This window comes from Gopherus flavomarginatus, chromosome 3, assembly GCF_025201925.1.
Source record: "Gopherus flavomarginatus isolate rGopFla2 chromosome 3, rGopFla2.mat.asm, whole genome shotgun sequence".
NCBI lineage: Eukaryota > Metazoa > Chordata > Testudines > Testudinidae > Gopherus > Gopherus flavomarginatus.
In genome coordinates, this window is record NC_066619.1 from 227,977,112 (window position 1) to 227,999,305 (window position 22,194).

Sequence of the window (22,194 nt, forward strand, 5' to 3'; positions counted from 1 at the left end):
AAGTGTCAGCTATCCACCAATCCTTCGTTGACCCCAAATTCATCAACCCAAAGGCCAAAGTTACAATTTACCCCTTCATGTCACAAGCTGTAGACTTGCCTACAGCTCAACTGCCTGTCCAGTACAAAGGCTGGTCAGGAATGTGGACTTTTGCAGTCTATGACAATTATCCTATCCCCATGCTACTGGGGGAAGACTTGGCCAACCAGGTGAGGCGGGCCAAGAGAGTGGGAATGGTTACACGTAGCCAAACCAGGCAAGCTTCCAGACCCATTCCTGTTCCTGAACCGTCCACAGAGGCCCCGTCTGTGTTACCAGAGACCCAGACAGAGGTAGTGGACCCGGATTCCATGCCTACCACTGAAACAGCCACAGCATCTCCAGTCCCAGGCCCGGAACTGGAACAGCAACCAGCACCAGCAAGTGCAACTACATCTTCAAACTCAACGCCAGAGGGCGCCAGCGAGCCAAAACTGGCAGAAGCAACAGACAGCCATACCCAAAAGGCTCAGCCAGAGCCTGAAATACCCTCAGGTGCACCAGCGGAGAGCGGTTCACCAGCAACGGAAACAACCCCATCACCTACATCGCTTCCAGAGGGACCAAGCCCAAGTCCACAGTCTGAGGAAGAACTGGTGACCCCAGCCTCAAGGGAGCAGTTCCAGACTGAGCAGGAAGCAGATGACAGCCTACAGAAAGCTTGGGCGGCGGCACGGAGCACCCCACCGCCTCTCAGCTCTTCTAATCGATCCCGGTTTGTTATAGACCAAGGACTTTTATACAAGGAAATTCTTTCTGGTGGACACCGGGAAGAATGGCAGCTGCAAAAACAGTTGGTGGTTCCAACTAAGTACCGGGGGAAGCTCTTAAGCTTAGCCCATGATCATCCCAGTGGCCATGCTGGGGTGAACAGAACCAAAGACCGGTTGGGGAAGTCCTTCCACTGGGAGGGGATGGGCAAGGACGTTGCCAAGTATGTCCGGTCTTGTGAGGTATGCCAAAGAGTGGGTAAGCCTCAAGACCAGGTCAAGGCCCCTCTCCAGCCACTCCCCATAATTGAGGTCCCATTTCAGCGAGTAGCTGTGGATATTCTGGGCCCTTTCCCAAAAAAGACGCCCAGAGGAAAGCAGTACGTACTGACGTTAGTGGACTTTGCTACCCGATGGCCAGAAGCAGTCGCTCTAGGCAACACCAGGGCTAACACTGTGTGCCTGGCCCTAACAGACATCTTTGCCAGGGTAGGTTGGCCCTCCGACATCCTTACAGATTCAGGGTCTAATTTCCTGGCAGGGACCATGGAAAAACTGTGGGAAACTCATGGGGTGAATCACTTGGTTGCCACCCCGTACCACCATCAAACCAATGGCCTGGTGGAAAGGTTCAATGGAACTTTGGGGGCCATGATACGAAAATTCATCAACGAATTCTCCAATAATTGGGACCTAATGTTGCAGCAGTTGCTGTTTGCCTGCAGGGCTGTACCACATCCCAGTTTAGGGTTTTCACCATTTGAACTTGTGTATGGTCACGAGGTTAAGGGGCCATTACAGTTGGTGAAGCAGCAATGGGAGGGGTTTACGCCTTCTCCAGGAACTAACATTCTGGACTTTGTAAGCAACCTACAAAGCACCCTCCGACACTCTTTAGCCCTTGCTAAAGAGAACCTAAAGGATGCTCAAGAAGAGCAAAAGGCCTGGTATGACAGACATGCCAGAGATCGGTCCTTCAAGGTAGGAGACCAGGTTATGGTCTTGAAGGCGCAACAGGCCCATAAGATGGAAGCATCATGGGAAGGGCCATTCACGGTCCAAGAGCGCCTGGGAGCTGTAAACTACCTCATAGCATTTCCCAATTCCTCACTAAAGCCTAAAGTGTACCATGTTAATTCTCTCAAGCCTTTCTATTCCAGAGACTTACAGGTTTGTCAGTTTACAGTCCAGGGAGATGATGCTGAGTGGCCTGACGGTGTCTACTATGACGGGAAAAAAAACGGTGGCGTGGAAGAGGTGAACCTCTCAACCACCCTGGAACGTCTGCAGCGGCAACAAATCAAGGAGCTGTGCACTAGCTTCGCCCCATTGTTCTCAGCCACCCCAGGACGGACTGAACGGGCATACCACTCCATTGATACAGGTAATGCTCACCCAATCAGAACCCCACCCTACCGAGTGTCTCCTCATGCCCAAGCCGCTATAGAGCGGGAGATCCAGAACATGCTACAGATGGGTATAATCCGCTCATCTACCAGTGCATGGGCATCTCCAGTGGTTCTGGTACCCAAACCAGATGGGGAAATACGCTTTTGCGTGGACTACCGTAAGCTAAATGCTGTAACTCGTCCGGACAACTATCCAATGCCACGTACCGATGAGCTATTGGAAAAGTTGGGACGTGCCCAATTCATCTCTACAATAGACTTAACCAAGGGGTACTGGCAAGTACCGCTAGATGAACCTGCCAAGGAAAGGTCAGCATTCGTCACCCATGCGGGGGTGTATGAATTCAATGTCCTTCCTTTCAGCCTTCGAAATGCACCCGCCACCTTCCAGAGGCTGGTAGATGGTCTACTAGCTGGACTGGGAGAATTTGCAGTTGCCTACCTCGATGATGTGGCCATATTTTCAGACTCCTGGCCCGAACACCTACTACACCTGGAAAAGGTCTTTGAGCGCATCAGGCAGGCAGGACTAACTGTTAAGGCCAAAAAGTGTCAAATAGGCCAAAACAGAGTGACTTACTTGGGTCACCAGGTGGGTCGAGGAACCATAAACCCCCTACAGGCCAAGGTGGATGCTATCCAAAAGTGGCCTGTCCCACGGTCCAAGAAGCAGGTCCAATCCTTCTTAGGCTTGGCCGGATACTACAGGCGATTTGTACCACACTACAGCCAAATCGCTGCCCCACTGACCGACCTGACCAAAAAGACCCAGCCAAATGCAGTTAAGTGGACTGATGAGTGTCAAAAGGCCTTTACCCAACTTAAGGCAACGCTCATGTCTGACCCTGTGCTCAGGGCCCCGGACTTTGACAAGCCATTCCTAGTAACCACAGATGCATCTGAGCGTGGTATAGGAGCGGTGCTCATGCAGGAAGCAACAGATCACAACTTCCATCCTGTCGTGTTTCTCAGCAAGAAACTGTCTGAGAGGGAAAGTCACTGGTCAGTCAGTGAAAAGGAATGCTATGCCATTGTGTACGCCCTGGAAAAGCTACGCCCATATGTTTGGGGACGGCGGTTCCAACTACAAACTGACCATGCTGCACTAAAGTGGCTTCATACTGCCAAGGGGAACAACAAGAAACTTCTTCGTTGGAGTTTAGCTCTCCAAGATTTTGATTTTGAAATTCAACACATCACAGGAGCTTCTAACAAAGTAGCTGATGCACTCTCCCGTGAGAGTTTCCCAGGATTCAGTCGTTAAAAAGTGTTCTTAAAATGTAGAAGTCTGTTAGTTATATACTTAGGAGTATATGTAAAGGTGTATGTGTTGTATTAATCTGTTTATTTTCAAGTTCTAGAAGGAAATCGCCGCCAGTGAGCTTCCCCACTGTCTGCAATTTGGGGGGCGTGTCATAAACAGATAGCTAAGGGTTAATGTCTCTTTCAGCTGAAGCACCTGACCAGAGGACCAATCAGGAAACCGGATTTTTTCAACTTTGGGTGGAGGGAATTGAGTGTCTTTGTCTTTGTTTCTGGCTGCCTGCTTGCTCTGAGCTTTGGAGAAGTAGTTCTACTTTCTTATTTTCTGTTTCTAAGTGTAAGGACAAAGAGATCAGATAGTAAGTTCTATGGTTTCTTTTCTTTGGTATTTGCATGAATATAAGTGCTGGAGTGCTTTGATTTGTATTCTTTTTGAATAAGGCTGTTTATTCAATATTCTTTTAAGCAATTGACCCTGTGTTGTATCATCTAATACAGAGAGAACATTTGTACTTATTTTTCTTTCTTTTTATATAAAGCTTTCTTTTAAGACCTGTTGGAGTTTTTCTTTACTTCAGGGAAATTGAGTCTGTACTCACCAGGGAATTGGTGGGAGGAAGGAATCGGGGAGATCTGTGTGTTGGATTGCTAGCCTGATGTTGCATTCCCTCTGGGGGAATAGGAAAGTACTTTTTGTTTCCAGGATTGGGAACAGAGAGGGAGATTCACTCTGTTTGGATTCACAGAGCTGGTGTCTGTGTATCTCTCCAGGAGCACCTGGAGGGGGGAAGGGAAAAAGGATTATTTCCCTTTGTTGTGAGACTCAAGGGATTTGGGTCTTGGGGTCCCCAGGGAAGGTTTTTCAGAGGGACCAGAGTGCCCCAAAACACTCTAATTTTTTGGGTGGTGGCAGCAGGTACCAGGTCCAAGCTGGTAACTAAGCTTGGAGGTTTTCATACTAACCCCCATATTTTGGACGCTAAGGTCCAGATCTGGGACTAAGGTTATTACAGGACCGTCCGCTGGCATAACTGCGGCATAACTGCAGTAAGTCCACCAGACCCCCTGGCAAAATAGCGCCCCCCAAAAATTCTGGCGTCATAGGCCATTGCCTAGGTCGCCTAAATGGTAGCGCCGGCCCTAGCTGCAGGAGGGGGTATGGACTCTGGGCTGGGGGTGCAGGCTCTAGGGTGAGGCTGGAGATGGATTCAGGGTGTGGGAGGGGGCTTTGGGTTGGTGTGCAGAGGAGGTGAGGGCTCTGGGGTAGAGGCAGGGATTTGAGATGCAGGGGGTGTGGGTTCAGGAGGTTATAAGCTGGGGCAGGGGGCTAGGTTGTTGGATGGAGTTTGGGGTGCAGGCTCTGGGCAGTACTGACCTCAGGTGGCCCTGGCATTTCCCAGGGTTGGCGGAAGTCCATGGGAAGTGGTGGCATGTCCCTCTGGCTTCTAGGCGGAGGGGCAGCCAGGGGTCTTCACGAACTACCACCCCCGCAGCTCCAATTGGCCATGGTTCCCTAAAGATGTCATGGCACACCCTTGGGAGCCACATAACTGTCTGCAAGGGCAGATTTTATCCCTGTGTTACCTATAGCTTGATTGAGCAGTAACATACTACTCAAAATGATAGAGATGGAAAACAGAAGGCATCTGTTACCTTATTTTGTAAAGATCCTTTCTAAGAGCCAGTGGCAAGCACAGCAGTTTAGGCTGTAATGTGTTGAGCAAGTCAGTGAGAGACATCTGTTTTCTTTAAGCCCAGGTCTTGTCTGAAAAGTAACTATAAAATGGCATATTAGGGTTCTATGTTCATAAGTACAAAAATTGTTTTGCTCTGGTTTGTTTCTAACAGCCCTATAAATATGTAGAATCTGCTTCATACTGGGTTCTTTCCTTCTTGCAAATCACCACCAGTAAGAAGGGATCTGCAGGCCAAATTAGTCTTTTGGTGACACCTGTTGAACCCCTTTATCTTGAAACTCTATCATCTGTAACACCTGCCTATCGCTTTCAGTTGTTTTGCACTGGTAACTGGAACTTATAAACACTGTTGCTGATGCACAAGTCTTTTACTTTTGACATATCAAAATCTTAAGAACCAAATTCTGCCATTACATGGAAAACATGCAATGCTCATTGGCCATCAAAATTTACTAGCAGCATTAAACTAAACAAGCTCTGATATTTTTGGATTTTTTTATGATCTTCCAGAAAAGCCTGGAAGCTTGAATTTATAAAACACTTTCTCTCTTGATGTGTCTGATCACTCTTTAATTCTTGCTTCAACTAAATGACATAGCAGATGCTTCAAAGTAATGGAGACATTACTTTTTACTTGGCCATTTTCATAAATAAAATAAAATCTGATTACAATACAACCTAGTTTTACCCAATACATATTAATATTAAATTAAATCATGTAATGTTAAATGTATTGTATTACCTTTCCAGATTTGCTTACTTTCAAAACAATGAGATATTTTTTCCAAGTGATATTACACTTAATATATTCTCTACTACCATCCATTTTGAAATACCTTCCTATTTAGGCCTTGGGACATGGAGATAAAAAATAGGAAACCTGACATGAAAAGCCTTTTAGGAATCACACTAATATTTCAGACAAGAGGGGAAACTCCAAAAGACATTCAAATACATTGTTAGAAGTGAACCTGTAAATATTTCCAAAGTGAATTTGCTGTGTTTAGTTTCATGTCTTTTGAGCTGTCAGATCCAGATCAATTGTCTGAAAGCTAAGGTTTATAATCCTTTTTAATAGAATATACAATACAAAAGGAAATGTGGATTTTACTTGATATGCTAGAGTGCCACATACGGCTCTAGCTATCTACAAACACAGTAGAAGATAAAGGATCCTATTTTAAGATGCAGCAATGGGTTTTCTGAAATGCAAGTGTAACATAAAAAAATCCAAAAGTATCAGAGCTTTATATGCATGATTAACTTTAAGCATGTGATTTATATTCATTACTAAAGTTCACCGCTGTTAACATATTGACTTCAGTGGGGCCAGGATTACGCTCAAGAATAATCAGCTCTAATATATCTATATGATATAGATTATATTTTTTCTTAAATCTTTAGTTTATCTACAAACTACACTGCAACCCATTTTATATGTAGCTATACTTTAATGTGGAATTATCTGAGTCTAAGAATTTTGTGTACCACTGGAAATTTGCTGCCAAGACTTTGTATCCCTAGCGCCAACTTTTTATGGTGTGTTTTCTTTTTAATTTGTTGTATGTATGTCTGAACAATTTTATGGTAAGACTATGCAATCTGTGATTTAACATTCATTAAATGAAATAAAAATAGCTGTCATACTTCTTTACAACACTCCAATTGATGAAGCTGCAGAAGAGGTTGTGGTTCAGTATATTCCACGAGAACCATTCTCAACATTTGAAATTCCTGTATATGAATCTTAACTGCCCATATCCTTTAATTACCAATTTTCAGCTGTAGCCATATTACCTTGAAATATGATCTCATTCAGACTTACAGGACCTTGGCCTTGGGTGACAAAACTCCAAAGCAAATCCCACTTGCTAAAGGAGGTGATGCTGGCAATTAGTAGGTAGCACTGCACCATTTGATTCAGCAGTAGAATAATCTCCCAGCATGGAATTAGACAGTACTGTGCAACTGAAGACACTGGGCCAGCTCCTCAACTTGTGTAAATTGTCATAGCTCAGTTGAAGTCAATAGAGCTTTGACAGTTCACAGCAGCTGAAGATCTAGCTCACTCTTTTGCTTGATATTTAAACCAGATGTATTTTTCTTATTTATGTAGGACCCTTTACCCAGAAGACTCACAAAGCTTATAAAGTACTTTGAGAAATTTCTTGAAGAAAGGTATTTCAAAAATGTAATAATATAAATCTTTTGTCTAGTGATTATTTTTATGTTAGAAAACACTTTGTCCCAGATCCTCAAAGGTTTTTAGGTACCTAACTCCCATCAGTTTCAATGGGATTTAGGCATGAGGATCTGTGAAATTGTATTTACGCTGTATATATTTGTTCATTTGAGGAACTCAAAGCACTTAACTATGCTGAATAAATGCTGTCTCCATTTTTAAGAAAGGGAAATGGAGACACACAAGTTTAGGGCCAAAATTTTCAAAAGCAGTCTCTAAGCTTGGGTACCCAACTTGAGACATCGTTAGAAGTGTTGTACACTGGCCACCAGCTAAAGTTTAATGGGGACTGTAGGTCATCAGCACCTCTGCAAATCAGTCCCATGGTGTCTCAGAATGGGCACCCCAAACAGAAACACCAAAAATCAGAGGCCATATTTGTAAGTTTTAGCCTGTGACCTTCTCTTTCTCATATGCAGGCAGAGCTTGGTGACCAGGTTCTGCAAGCAGAGGATGATTTCTGAATCAGGAGAAACTAGGTGTTATAGACCACCATCCAGATATCAGGTCAGGCATTCTTCTACCACGAGTTGTTATCTGCAACACTGCCCCAGAGACACAGTGCAGAGAGGAAACCAGACCAAGCTGGTGCATAGTTATGGCAATTGTGGTTGAGCTAGAGAGAAGCCCATTGAGCCTGGTCCAGGATCTATGATCAAATGGACAAGGAAGTAGGTGCAGTGATGGACTTCTGAATTTACTTAGTGTTAGACTCTCTTTCTCATTGATGCTTCCATTCAATAAGGACATAAAGTTTGTCAGTAAGGACATAAAAGAATTGTTGAGAGAACAGTGAACGTGTTGCACCCCAGACCAGAAGAGTGGGACTCCTCCCCAGAATAAGAGCAGACCTTTGAGTTGGTGTAGCGTGTTGTTCCCTGTCTGAGAATAGGGTTTCAATCAACTGGAGAGGTAACAGGTTGGTTTAATTGTCACAGCTCTCCATGTCTATTTAACTGAATGTTATGTAGTAAGCCTGTGATAGAGGCAGAATAGTAGCCTGGTCTTGTGATTACCTCATGTTGTACCCATTTTGATCCAATCTACCTTCTTGAAAAATAAAAGCTTTTGGCAAAAAACCACAGCTGCTTATTGTCCAACAGAATGCTCATATATATGTATTGCATAATAATGTTAAAATCATAGATGAGTTTATGCTACACTGGAAGCAGTTTATAAAGTCGTAACATGCACACTGAATGGTTTTCAGTCACTGTAGATCATTCTACCTTACTTAGTAAAATCTGTGGTGTATTTTTTGTACAAAGACCTCTGCAATCATTTTAGAACACAAGATAAAGTTGAAACTTATATCCAGTACACGCAAGTGATTTTTAACTTTATTTTAAAAAATATAGAACAAATGCATGACTGTTGTCCTATGAAGCATATATTACAGTGAATAAATCAACAGCAGTATAATTTCCATCACAGCTTCTATAGCAACTAAGAATACTGATGATATTCTATTGCAAAAGTGAAAAATCCAAGCACCATAAAGTATTTTAATTCCTACATACATTCCAAAACACGTTTACATTAATAAAAATTAGGTTTTTTAGACTAAAGCATTACACAAATCTAAATTTGTATATGAAGCTTCATCATTTTATCTACATTTAAATGTACAGCAGCAAATAACATACATTTGAAATAATTACTGCAATGTACATATAAACAGTGATAGAGGAGAGTTCCAAAAGACAGAAATACTAACATTTTCAAAAATGATAAAACACAAAATTATTTTAAAATGTATTAAACAAATATATTAAATGCTTTCCAGTCTGCCAACAGTAAAGAAAAACAAATCCTCCTAAGCAATCAGGGCCAAATCCTGTTAACCTTAACCCAGTCTCTGCCCAACTTATATTGATTTCAATGGGAGTTTGCCTGAGATGGGCTGAGTGAAAACGTTCTAAAGACATGAGAATTTGCCCATCAGACAATAAAAAGCAGCATTTATACATACAGTTCAGTCTTATGCATGCCTGTACAAATGTCCTTTAACTTGGTTAGTGTCTGAATAATTCCTAGAATCAAATCATAAACTGTGGTCAGAGGGGAAGAAGAGACATGATTGCAATTAGTTTTGTAAAAGCCAACTGTGAAAATGAAAAAAGCACATATCAGGAAATATATTAAAGCTACAGGAGACTAAAACAGAAATAAGTATCCTACGTTATGTGAATAACCCGTTGAGGAGTAAGGCTGTGATCCTGCAAATCCTGGCACACATGCTTAACTTTACACACTGCAAGTAGTCCCATTGACTTCAATGTGTACATTGCACATTGTAATGTGTACCCTTTGTAGGATCCAGGCCTAAAAGCAATAAAGCATTTGTAACCAAAAAAGGATCTGTAAATACATATGTGAGTTACATTAATTTAGTATGAAAGGCATCCCAGTGTTGAAGGATCATGTACTAAAGTGGCATGCAGAGCCTTGTGCTTGCTTAATGCACTGTGGTAGATTTCATCTCTTTTGCTTAAAGCTTTGAGTATTCCAGGATGCATGGTGTGCAGCCATTGTAGGCATTTGGTAGAGCCCTATTACTTTAAAAAGTAATTCTGCCTTTATAAAGGCATACTGCTGCATATGCAGTGATAGCTCCGGGGTGAGGGGTGACAACATATTCATTCACAATCAGACTTTATTAAATATCTATAAAAACTACTGTGTGTGTTGTGTCAGACTTATCCATGTTATTTGCAGTTACTGCACAGCACAGCTGTACAATCCCTTAGTTAAATGTAAAGGATAATTGTCTAAATACCTAACTTAACCTAACCATATTGCCAAAACAATCCCTTGATGTATTGCCACTAACACTTTATTGGCAGTTAAAATAAAGAAACCGCAACTTACAGTGACATAGCCATGACAACAGTTACATAGAATAAGTCTGTTTTGCACCAACAGAACTTACCAATGCACATATAGCAATAGCTTTCTCCATAAAAATAAAAGCTACCTGCGACAACAGATTTTTGACAATACTACATCATTTGCATAGATACTGAACAAGTTACAATAACTATTAATCACGTTTTTAAAAAAGCAATGTGTAGACTAGGTTTTCATTCCATAGGATTAGAGTTTTCAGTTCATCTCTAGGTAAATATAAAGACACGCATGCACCCACACATTCAGTATTCATTTTCTACATACCCTTTCTTACATATTTCTATCTAAACATCTCTCACATGTAAGAATTTGTATGGTTGTTGTCCCTTACATGGCTGGATCCTGCAAGGCAAAAGTAAGTTGAGGGCAGCTAGAACCTTGCAGTGTTGGCCCTATACTGGATACCAAACGTAATGCATATATTTTACTTGATTCTTACAGTGATATTACTTTGCTACCTAAAAGTAAAGGCAGAGAATTTTCTTTGTACATTAGAGAAGGGAACTGAGACTGAGACTATCTGATGATGTTTAAGTTGAAACTAAGTCAACTAAAATAATAAGTTAAAACTGATTTCTGGTACTATGCCTGCTTTTGAGCCCCCTGTGATATCTGTACAATCACATTTTACTACTTTTTAAATGTCTTTATTTCTCCCCTGTTGTTGTGGAAAATATCTATGCAAACAAAAGAGGAAACTGTTTATACACAAAGTGCTGTCAAATATACACAAACTAAACAAACTGAAAAAAAAAATTAGTCTTTCAAGATTTGTCAAAATCTTAGGTAGCAATAATACGTAACACTTATCAGTCAGAACTGTTATTAACAGTGTCCCTTTTAAGGAAAATTGCAGTGCAACACAAATTATTTTAATCGCTACACTGAATTACAAAGATTAAATTATCAAGGACTACAGACAGACAGAGATATTCCCCTCTTCCTGTTCAAGCAACTAAGTTTAGTGCAATGAAGTAAATTACTCCTCCCTCTAGGTCACAGAGTTGCTGAACTTTCAGAGCTGTTGTAAAAAAAAGTTCTATACTTAAAAAGGTGATTAAACAAAAAGCTGAATAAATTCTTTTTAAAAATAGTTATTTCTAGCTTCCTCCCAAAAACTTTGAGAGTCTTGTATTTCTAATAATTTCAAATGGTGAATATGATGTTTCTGTCCTACTCTGCATCAAAATGGGCCCCAGCTGGAAAGTATAATTGAAATGTTAGACCTAACTGAGACAGACATCTTTTTTTAATTCATTTAACAAGATATTGAAACTGATCAATATTTCTAAAAAGCTCTGAAAATTCCTGTGTTAATATTCTTATTTAGTAAACATTTATCTATCTATATCAGTGTAATAAGTCACTGGAGTTTTCCTTTAATTACATCATTCTGAATGAGTGACAGACCCATCAAACTACATCTAAAATCTGTTCTCTATGATACGTGATTTTAAAAGTCTGAAGAAAGCAGTTACATTAAAAAAAAAAATTAAACCCATCCTGGTGGTCACTGATTGTCCCATGACACACAGTTAAACATAATTCCTAGCATTTCAGGAATTAAGACAAACATTATAATACACACCATTTAATAAGATTTCTAAATAGGTATTCATATTTTGTGATTTCATATTAGAAATTTTATAAATATTTGGAGCCCAAGTCTGCAAGTCTCTCTACCCACAAAGGTTCTATGAAATCAATGGACTTAAAAAAAAAAAAAAAAAAAAGATAAAATCTCTTGACATATCAATGATTAATAAAATGTAAATATTAAAATTTCTAAAATATATTAGTTACATGCACATTATATAGAAACAAATATAAGCAGAGAATAATGTCAGTTTTCCTCTACACAGATAGTATTTTGAATCCAGCTAGTAGTAACATCCTCAAAGCTGAGGCAAAGGAATTTCCATTGATGCCAGAAGTCTAATAGCATCTTTCTTTATATCCAAATAAAACTGCTTCTAACTCAAAAACATCCCACCGTGTAAGTTAAAAAATGCTTCCAAAAAAAGGAAGCCAGCATCTGAACTTAGATTTCTATTTTGCTGAAAAGTAATAGTAAAAGTTGTTATCTAACATAGGGTCAGATTCATTCCTTTGACGATAGAGTTGCGCCCACCTATCCACACAAACTTTTGTTGGATTGTTTGCTTTCCATCCACTTTCCTAGCCCTTTTCCTTCCGCCCCACCCAACTACATTGCTAATCAGCTTCCCTCAGGTTTGTCCCTAACACCAACACCCTCCCAAGACTGACCATACATAAGGGTGAGTATTTATCCTTAGGACAATAATAGCTAAGTCTCAGTAAGAGGAAGGTATTTTTCTTTTGCATATGCTTCTCTCAGGGCTGGTCCAGACTAGGGGAGGAAAATCGATCTTAGATACGCAACTTCAGCTACGTGAATAACGTAGCTGAAGTCGAATATCTAAGATCGAATTACTCACCCGTCCAGACGGCGCGGGATCGATGTCCGCGGCTCTCCGTGTTGATTCCGGAACTCCTTTGGGGTTGATGGAGTTCCGGAATCGATATAAGCGCGCTCGGGGATCGATATATCGCGTCTAGATTAGACGCGATATATCGATCCCCGAGCAATCGATTTTAACCCGCCGATACGGCAGGGTAGTCTGGACGTGGGCTCAGAGAGAGAAAGGTAGCTAATAGGGCTCTCACCTCCCAGCAACTGTCCTCTGGAAATTTCACTGGAGTACACTAGGTAACCAAGTACCTTCCAGCCAAGGAAAAAAGGGAGTGGAGTTCTTTTCAGCATGCAACCTCTTGTTGTTAATGGCCAATAGGGGCCACTGGTGCAAAAGCACAAATCCACCCCTCCCTCCATTCCAGGTACTGCAACATATCCACAATCCAATCCAAACTGAGGAGTAAAGGAAGCTCAACATTAAGAACCAATTCCCCTGTTCAGTATCAACACATTTCTGATTCTGTGCCAAGCAGCTTTCACATTTTTGTGTTCACCAGGGTTTGTGCACGTTATATGTAGGGTGGCCAGATGTCCTGATTTTATAGGGACGGTCCCGATTTTGGGGTCTTTTTCTTGTATAGGCTCCTATTACCCCCCATCCTCATCCCAGTTTTTCACACTTGCTGTCTGGTCACCCTAGTTATATCTAAAAAATAGCAAGAATCCAATACTGCTAACACACACACACACACACACAGAGAAAATGGCTTTCCACCTTCTCGTAACTTCCAGATGTTGTAGAAGTGTAAAGGTGATTTTTAATATCAGACAACATATGTCTTTGAAGACACCTGTCAAAACTGTGTTCACTGGGTCTTGCCTTACAGTGAGTAAAGGAGAAAGCTAACAGCATAATAATAAATGGAGATATACCTATCTCCTATGACTGGAAGGGTCATTGAGTCCAGCCCCCTGCCCTCACCAGCAGGACCAAATACAGATTTTTGCCCCAGATCCTTAAGTGGCCCTCTCAAGGATTGAACTCACAACACTGGATTTAACAGGCCAATGCTCAAACCACTGAGCTATCTTGTCCTTTAGATTGTAGGAATACCTATTTCCTTTAGTCAATGGCAGCATTCTGGATGCTCTTTGCTTACAATTGGGAACTTATTTTTAATTAATAACACACATTTTGGGCAAAATAACTCCACATTTTGAAATCTTCCATAACTAAGTGACACTTCTCAACTATTTAAGCCTATATACACTAAAAATATTTAAATGATTATGTACCTTTGATAGGTAACACAAATCTTTGCTTTTACATTGAAAAGAACACCATCAGGATATTGTTCATTATGTTCAAATTAATTATTCAATATTGTTATAACAACTTGCTTCCTGGCTTTTGGATATCAGACCCATGTGCACTGTGCTGTTTATATATGGTTGCTTGCTCTACTATCATTGATATTTATTTAAAGGGTAATAAAGAACTGAAAACATTTGTTTTTGGGGGAAAAACCCAGACTTTGCAAATAGATATATTTCAAATTTTAAATCCTATCATCCCTGAAAGATACTCTGTCAGGATTGAAAATAAATATATTTAAATAAAAGCTTTGCCTCCATGTATGTCCACCCTTCTCCTCTCTGTGCAATGAACTCTAGTACCATAGGCATTTGTTTTCTTGTCAAGAAGCAATGTATGAAATAGACCCGAACACCGCCCCCCGCCCCCGCTCACAATATGCATATGATGGACAAGGAGGAAGAGGGAATTTAGCTGTGAAGAAGAAAGCATTTCTAAAAGCTATACATAAGTACTAATTACAGAAATTCCCACTGAGTTCAGTACAGCCATGATTTCGTGCTATGATGTCCCACACATTATGTCCCAGTTGATTTACAGGCAAATAAGATTAAGTCTGCTTTTGAATTTTTCTTTTAGCAGCTGGAGTAACTTTGGAAGGAAAAAAATTCAGATGTTACTTTATATGAAACAAAATAATATTCTTGAATACTGTTCCTACAGTGTATCATTTCTCATAAACATCTTCATGGTCTGAATTATGCATATTTGCTTACTGGTAAGAATAACTGAACATCTCCTTATTACTTTGATATAAATATACTATACTCTACTTTGTTAAAAGTGTCTGATTTGTGCTGTTACCATTTGTAAACAAGCTTTGCAGATTATTTTCTAGACCAGTGGTTTTCAATCTTTTTTGATTTAAAGACCTCTAAAAATTTTGAATTGAGGTGTGGACCCCTTTGGAAATTCAACCTGTGGTCCATAGACCCCTACCCTGGAAGTTTTACACTGAAAACTGACTGAACAGAATTCAACTATAAATGTTGCATGTGCTTGGTACAGTATTTGATGCACAAAGGGCACTAAACTGTGGGCTTCTATGGTAACAGTAACACTTCCAGGCTTTGACCTATAGATGGGCGTATTCACATACTTTTGATTGATCAGAAAAACAGAATGCCTTTTCTGGCATCTGAAACGTTATTTTCTTTAGTTAGACATAGTCTGCAGGTGCCAGGGGTTGAAAACCACTGCTCTAGACCTATTCCCAATTAATCTCTCATTAGTTCCCTGTAAAGAAATAAGAAGGAATTCAATATTTGAATGATCAAAGAGTATCGTCACTTTGTTATTCATTATACCCTGTCAGACCATAACAAAGTATTTTAACAAACAGGGATAACGAGAACATATGAAAAGCAGTTGCTTTCTTCATAAAACGTAAAATGTTCAGGGCACTCTTTTGTAAGCAATCCTAAAACTCTTTATACTTTGTCATCACCAATTAATTGTATATAATGGTGCAATCAAAACACCCCCAAATTTTAGCATAGCAAAGGTACGGTTATCCCCTTGGAAGTCTGTCCTTCCCCTCATTTTCCTTGATGTTTTCATCTGGGATATCAATTTTTCACTGAAGAATGTCTTCATGTGATTGGATCTGAAGTATCCAAGAGGTATTAGCAGCTAGTTCAACATGTCAGTCACGCTTTGTGGTAGGCACTTTCAAGATGCACAAACAAATTACTGTCAATCTGCTGGCAGCTACCTTCTTACAATTTCGTTCAGCAACTACATTCAGTCAGAGTTTACTACTACTTAAGAGACATGCACGTTAAGGTTGTTTGCAACATTAACATTCACTTGTCCTTTCATGTGTAATAAACTGAGCGTTTTCGTTTGTATGTTCATCTGCTTCTTCCACAGGGTTCTTTTCCTGTATTCCACTATTTTCTGAGCAAGTATCTTCATCTTCCTCATCTCTAGGATGACCTTCAAGACTGTGTCTGATGCCATATGCAAAGTAAATAAAGAAGCCTTCCAAAACAAAAAAAAATACTTAATTTTTTTTCAGGCAAACAGTGCATTAAAAGTGATTCCCAACCCCCTGGATAACTAAACCCATTAACCTGAACAGTTCCCTGTCTCTGGTATGCAAATTACTACTAGGTCTTCAGCCTTTGTGCCTGTTAAGGCAGCTCTTCTCTACATTAAAGACAACTGGCAGTGCTGGGCCCCAGTGCAACATTTCTATTTCCCAGTCATTTGCGTATGCTCTTATCTGCACTGGTAATGGTGAGTGCTGCCTGTAATTCATAACTGCAATACAAGTTTGGAGCACCAAAACTGATTTTGCAGTTAATGTATATTTCTACAGTTCTAAAGTACTGCAGTTCAGAGGAGAATGATAGAGTAGTAGGAAATAGATACAGTAGTTGAAAATACTCCTCTCTCTACAATTTTGACTATAATTATTAGAAAAATATTGATCTTGATTTTACATATTTTTCTCCCCATGTTTTCTGGTTTGGCTTACAAACAGAGAGTCTGTACCAACTTAAGTAAATTGATTTAGGAACTGAGCTAGTTAAATCAGTGCAACCTCTTCATGTGAATACTCTTAAATTGCTTTAACCAACTTAAGCTACATCAATATAAAGCACTTTCTTAAACCAATTTTAAAAAAACTGTCCATATAAATGATTTGCACTGATTTAACTAACTCAGTTTCTAAACTAAATTTGGTTAAAATCAGTGCTACTGGTATGTGTGTGTGAACAAAGCCTACATAGATTTCTCGTTATCTACCACTACGCTGATTGAATCTCAGGGCTCGTCCAGACTAGGGTGGGGAAAATCGATCTTAGATACGCAACTTCAGCTACGTGAATAACGTAGCTGAAGTCGAATATCTAAGATCGAATTACTCACCCGTCCAGACGGCGCGGGATCGATGTCCGCGGCTCTCCGTGTCGATTCCGGAACTCCGTTGGGGTTGATGGAGTTCCGGAATCGATATAAGCACGCTCGGGGATAGATATATCTCATCTAGATTAGACGCGATATATCGATCCCCGAGCAATCGATTTTAACCCGCCGATACGGCGGGATAGTCTGGACGTATGCTCAGCTAACCTTTCAGGAGCATTTTGACACAACCACCACTTTCAGCTCTCATTTTATATTTACCATAGGGTGACCAGATAGCAAATGTGAAAAATTGGGACGGGTGGGGAGTAATAGATACTTATATAAGACAAAGCCCTGAATATTGGGACTGTTACTATAAAATCAGGACAGCATGTCACCTTTATTTACCAAAACAAATCCTGAGAATGTGTTAAATATTCCCTGTTTGGATTTTGTATCATAAAGCGAGTTGAAAGTGCTGCCTCTGAAATAGAGTAGGCAGGCAGACAAGATTTACCAGACTCAACGTTAATGTTTTCCAGGCCTACATATACATCACCTCTATTTGGAAGACAGCAATAAGCTAACTGGAATTAGTCCTGTAGCTTTTACGATTCCTGCTGCCTCACAACTGCTTGTGCAGTTTTAGCAGCAGATGCATACATCTTCTGAGGTATGTTTTTGTTTTGACTAGTGATATCATTTGACATTTATTGAAAGAAAGCTTTTTATTTGAATGGTTAAAAGAAGAAGATGATTAACTGATTCCTAGAAAGAACCACAAGAGAGGACCCATCAATCCTAATGTAAACAGTTGTTATAAAGTACCTACCAAAAGCCATCCAGAAGCTAAATCTGATCCAAGTCTCTCCACTTAACTGTACCATCAAGTAAATATTCACCAAGATACTGAAGGATGGCAAAAATGGCAAGAATGGAACCTAAGGGGAAACAGTTTATAAGATAGTAATGTTTTTCAAATCTTTCCGCACACAAAATGGCACATTTCAGTTTTGTAACACAAATAAAGGGACGGACAGACCCACTCACTAGTGAGAGTAAGACACATTTCCTGTTTACACATGCATCCGATGAAGTGGGTATTCACCCACAAAAGCTCATGCTCCATTTCCTGTTTAGTGTAAGGTTTAATCACTAGTTTCTGCAAAATTTACGCTTTCATTTAAAAAAAAAAAGTTTTGGTCCCTACAGCTGCAGAGAAAACCTTGTCAATTTGCACTGAACATACAGCAGTGCAGTGCTGAATTCCTGAACTAATCTAGGTGGGAAGCCTGAAACAATACTTATTTTATTGATTAAAATTTATATTCAACAGCCTTTACCCACAGCTCTCAGCACACTTTATAAATAATTAAAAAGGATAACATGCCTCAGTAAAAAAGCACACACAATTTATATCCCTGTCCTTCCCAATCACCCTACCAAATAGCTTCCCATACCTCATCCCATCATTCAGCTCATCTCCACTTTCCTAACTGCCCATTAAAAAAAAAAAATCCTTGTAGTGTATGTGAAAGACTTATTCATGCTCCAAGGAATCATGGCACACAGTCCAAGCAACTGGGTTTTTGTGCTAAACTGCTCCTCCAGGGCTGGAAGTAAGGAACTCTTCCCTCTAAGTTACAGGCTCTGTAGTAGTGAAGCCACTCTTCAACTGCTATCCCAACCTGAGGGCTAAAATAGCCTCTGTGCTGCTTGCCCCAGCACCCCCCAAGTGGTAGGGAATAGCTGGTGGACCTCTGTACTAGACAATTTACCAGCCATATCCAACAATCAGTGGTGTGAACAGGATATGGACGGCACACCCAATGCAAGGCCTCCTCATTCAGTCTGCAGTGAAATCATACCAGAATTGATCTGAGACAGTCTAGACAATGTGGTGGTAAAAATGCCTATGACCTGTCTATACTAGCACTGTCACTATCACCAATGGAGATACAATAGTGCAATGGTGAGGCATTGTCTGAAAAACACACACACACACACACACACACACACACACACACACACACACACGTTTATTAAAACGAATTTAAACTCTGCATTATTTGTGTTATCTTACTCACCATAAAGGCTACTTTCTGCTGGTTCTGAGGCTGCCTCCACATGGTGAGAACTATGACTATGAAGAGTACTACCAACACAGCAAGAAGACCAATGCTCCAAGGCTCCATATTAGCAATAAAATGAATCCCATATGTGGTCAGAACACTCAACCCACACACCAGAAAAGCTGTGTGAAAAAGAAAATAAGAATTGGAAGGAAGTCAAACCTCTCAAAATTGTTTAAATAAACATGCAACTTAATCTGATAAAGCAGATCTTTACCAATAGAGACATTATCAGATGTTAAAATGAAAAGAGTCTGTTTTGACGAGAAAACACTTTATTCTGCCTTATTTTTGACTGAAGGAAAATAAATAAGATTATGGAACAAACAATAAAAATCTGTTTTCGTACCAGAATACTTCATATTTGACATTTGTGAGAAGGTACTCTAAGATGTTACCATTGGATTTGAACTTTTGTTCTGCTTAATTAAATTCCACTATTTATGAAACTTGATTTGAATGTATTGTACTTATTTGGGTATCTGTAGACTTACCTAATAGACCCACCAAAAAGCTAACGGTAGTGGCAGACTGCTCTGTAGGCAAACTGGATGGATTCATCAATGTCTGAAGACTGAAGTGGTGCCCCTGAAGCATGCTAATTTGAGATTCCCTTTCTGATCCCGTCAGAGCCTCTTTCTCTGGAGAATATTTTGGTTGCTCATAGGTCAAATTGGGTTGGTACCTATCCACAAATAAATAGATATTTATATACAAGACTGTAACAAGTAAAGAAGTTAAGCTTGTGGTGGGGGTTGAAGGAGGATGGTTGTAAATACCACAGCAATCTCCAATGATTCCACTTTACACTAGTAGCCACAATAAAAAATATAAAGTCTCCCCTTTCAAAATTTGTGTGGCATCCCTTCAATCTTCTTTTATTTCTAGGTAGTCTATTTAATCTCTACACTCTCTGCAAAGGGGCCTATCATCCAACACCACCTGCCATACTGGGCACTATCATATATAAAATAATAAAGGAAGATTACACCCTAGTAACCTGGTTTCCCATAATCTGGACTTCCACAGTTTAGAATGGAACAAGAGAAACGCATAAGAACTGTATGCAGTAGGAGCTCTCAAACTGGGGATTGCAGACAAGTGTTGTAGAGGAGTGGGGTCATAATCACCCTTTCCTTTCCATTTTGCTAAATGGGACGGTAATCCTGAAGGAGTCGTGGAATGGAAACGATTGAGACTCACGGGTATAGAGGATACTACTAAAGGTAATATAGTCTCTTAAAAAGTTAACAATTACAGATCACCACTTTTACAAAGCTAACACTATGTCTCCTAAGATTTTCTGCGATAATAATAAACTAGAAGAGGCTTTTTGTTTATTTTTTAACTATACTGTGGGAAGCAGTTGTTTTTCAGCAAAAATACTTATAATCGAAATAGAAAAAACACAACACAATACAGCAAAGAGTCCTGTGGCACCTTATAGACTAACAGACATATTGGAGCATGAGCTTTGGTGGGTGAATACCCACTTTGTCAGATGCACCCGATGAAGTGGGGATTCACCCACGAAAGCTCATGCTCCAATACGTCTGTTAGTCTATAAGGTGCCACAGGACTCTTTGCGGCTTTTACAGATCCAGACTAACACGGCTACCCCTCTGATATTTAACACAACAGAAAAGCCCTTCATGAGATGAAGGAAAGATATGGAAGAGGATTTCTTGAAATACAGTAGGTCTTTTCAATAGACTTTCACTGAGATGACCATAAGACGCTTTAGAGAAGAAAAACACTTAGAAACATACTGATTGAATAAGGCTGAGATTTAACACCAACTTTGGAAGGAATGTAACGCTTTTATATACATGCAACCTTACTATGGGAAAGAGCATATTCTCCTGTGAGTGATAAATTAGATGAATTTAAGCTACTACTGTCAGAACTATTGTTACATTTTTCAAAATTACCAGTCTGAGTTCCTCTGACTACTTAATTAGTTTTAACCTTCATTTATTGCCCCAACTACCAGCAATACACACAATTAAAAAAAACCTCTTATGCACTGCAATACCAATGTATCATTATTATTCAGTTACCCACATTAAAAATACCTTTAGATTAGCTGTAATTATAGATAAGTGTCACCTATTAGATCAGTGGCTCTCAACCTTTCCAGACTACTGTACCCCTTTCAGGAGTCTGATTGTCTTGCGTACCCTCAAGTTTCACTTCACTTAAGAAGTGCTTGCTTACATAATCAGACAAAAATACAAAAATGTCACAGCCACATTATTACTGAAAAATTGCTTCCTTTCTCATTTTTACTATATAATTATAAAATAAATCAACTGGAATATAACTATTGTACTTGCATTTCAGTGTATATTATATAGAGCAGTATAAAAAGTCACTGTATGAAATTTTAATTTGTACTGACTTCACTAGTGCTTTTTATGTAGCCTGTTGTAAAACTAGGCAAATATCTATATGAGTTGATGTACTTCCTGCATACACCCAAGAGTGTGCATACCCTTGTGGAGAACCACTGTATTAGATCACAAAAGGAGCACCATTCTATAGCTTAAAAGGATGCCTTGCCTTGAGACATTTCTCTGACCTTGTCAAAGGCTTTCTGAAACTCTAAGTACACTGTATCCACCGGATCACATGAGAACATAAGAGTGGTCATACTGGTCAGACCAAAGGTCCATCTAGCCCAGTATCCTGTCTTCCAACAGCGGCCAATGCCAGGTGTCCCAGAGGGAATGAACAGAACAGGTAATCATTAAGTGATCCATTCCCTGTCGCCCATTCTCAGCTTCTGGCAAACAGAGGCTATGGACACTGTCCATCCCTGCCCATCCTGGCTACTAGCCATTGATGGACTATCCTCCATGTATTTATCTAGTTCTTTTTTGAACCCTGTTATAGTCCTGGCCTTCACAACATCCTCTGGCAAGAGTTCCACACACTGACTGTGCGTTGTGTGAAGAAATACTTCCTTTTGTGTTTTAAACCTGCTGCCTATTAATTTCATTTGGTGACCCCTAGTTCTTGTGTTATGAGAAGGAGTAAATAATACTTCCTTATTTACTTTCTCCACACCAGTCATGATTTTTATAGACCTCTATCATATCCCTCTTTAGTCGTCTCTTTTCCA

General features: G+C 40.0%; 1 protein-coding gene across 4 annotated transcripts in view; it reads right to left on the reverse strand.

Moving 5' to 3' along the window:
• Positions 1-14,790: 14,790 nt before the first annotated feature.
• The window catches only part of SLC7A2 (solute carrier family 7 member 2), a 99,929-nt gene continuing 92,525 nt past the window's right edge, over positions 14,791-22,194 (reverse strand). For all 4 annotated transcript variants that reach the window (XM_050947656.1, XM_050947657.1, XM_050947658.1 and 1 more), the window contains exons 9-12: positions 19,565-19,755; positions 19,026-19,192; positions 17,771-17,879; positions 14,791-16,065 (exon numbers count right to left, since the gene is read on the reverse strand). In XM_050947656.1, the coding sequence (XP_050803613.1) occupies positions 15,881-16,065; positions 17,771-17,879; positions 19,026-19,192; positions 19,565-19,755 (652 nt within the window). In that variant the 3' untranslated portion in view covers positions 14,791-15,880. The remainder of the gene's footprint in view (positions 16,066-17,770; positions 17,880-19,025; positions 19,193-19,564; positions 19,756-22,194) is intronic.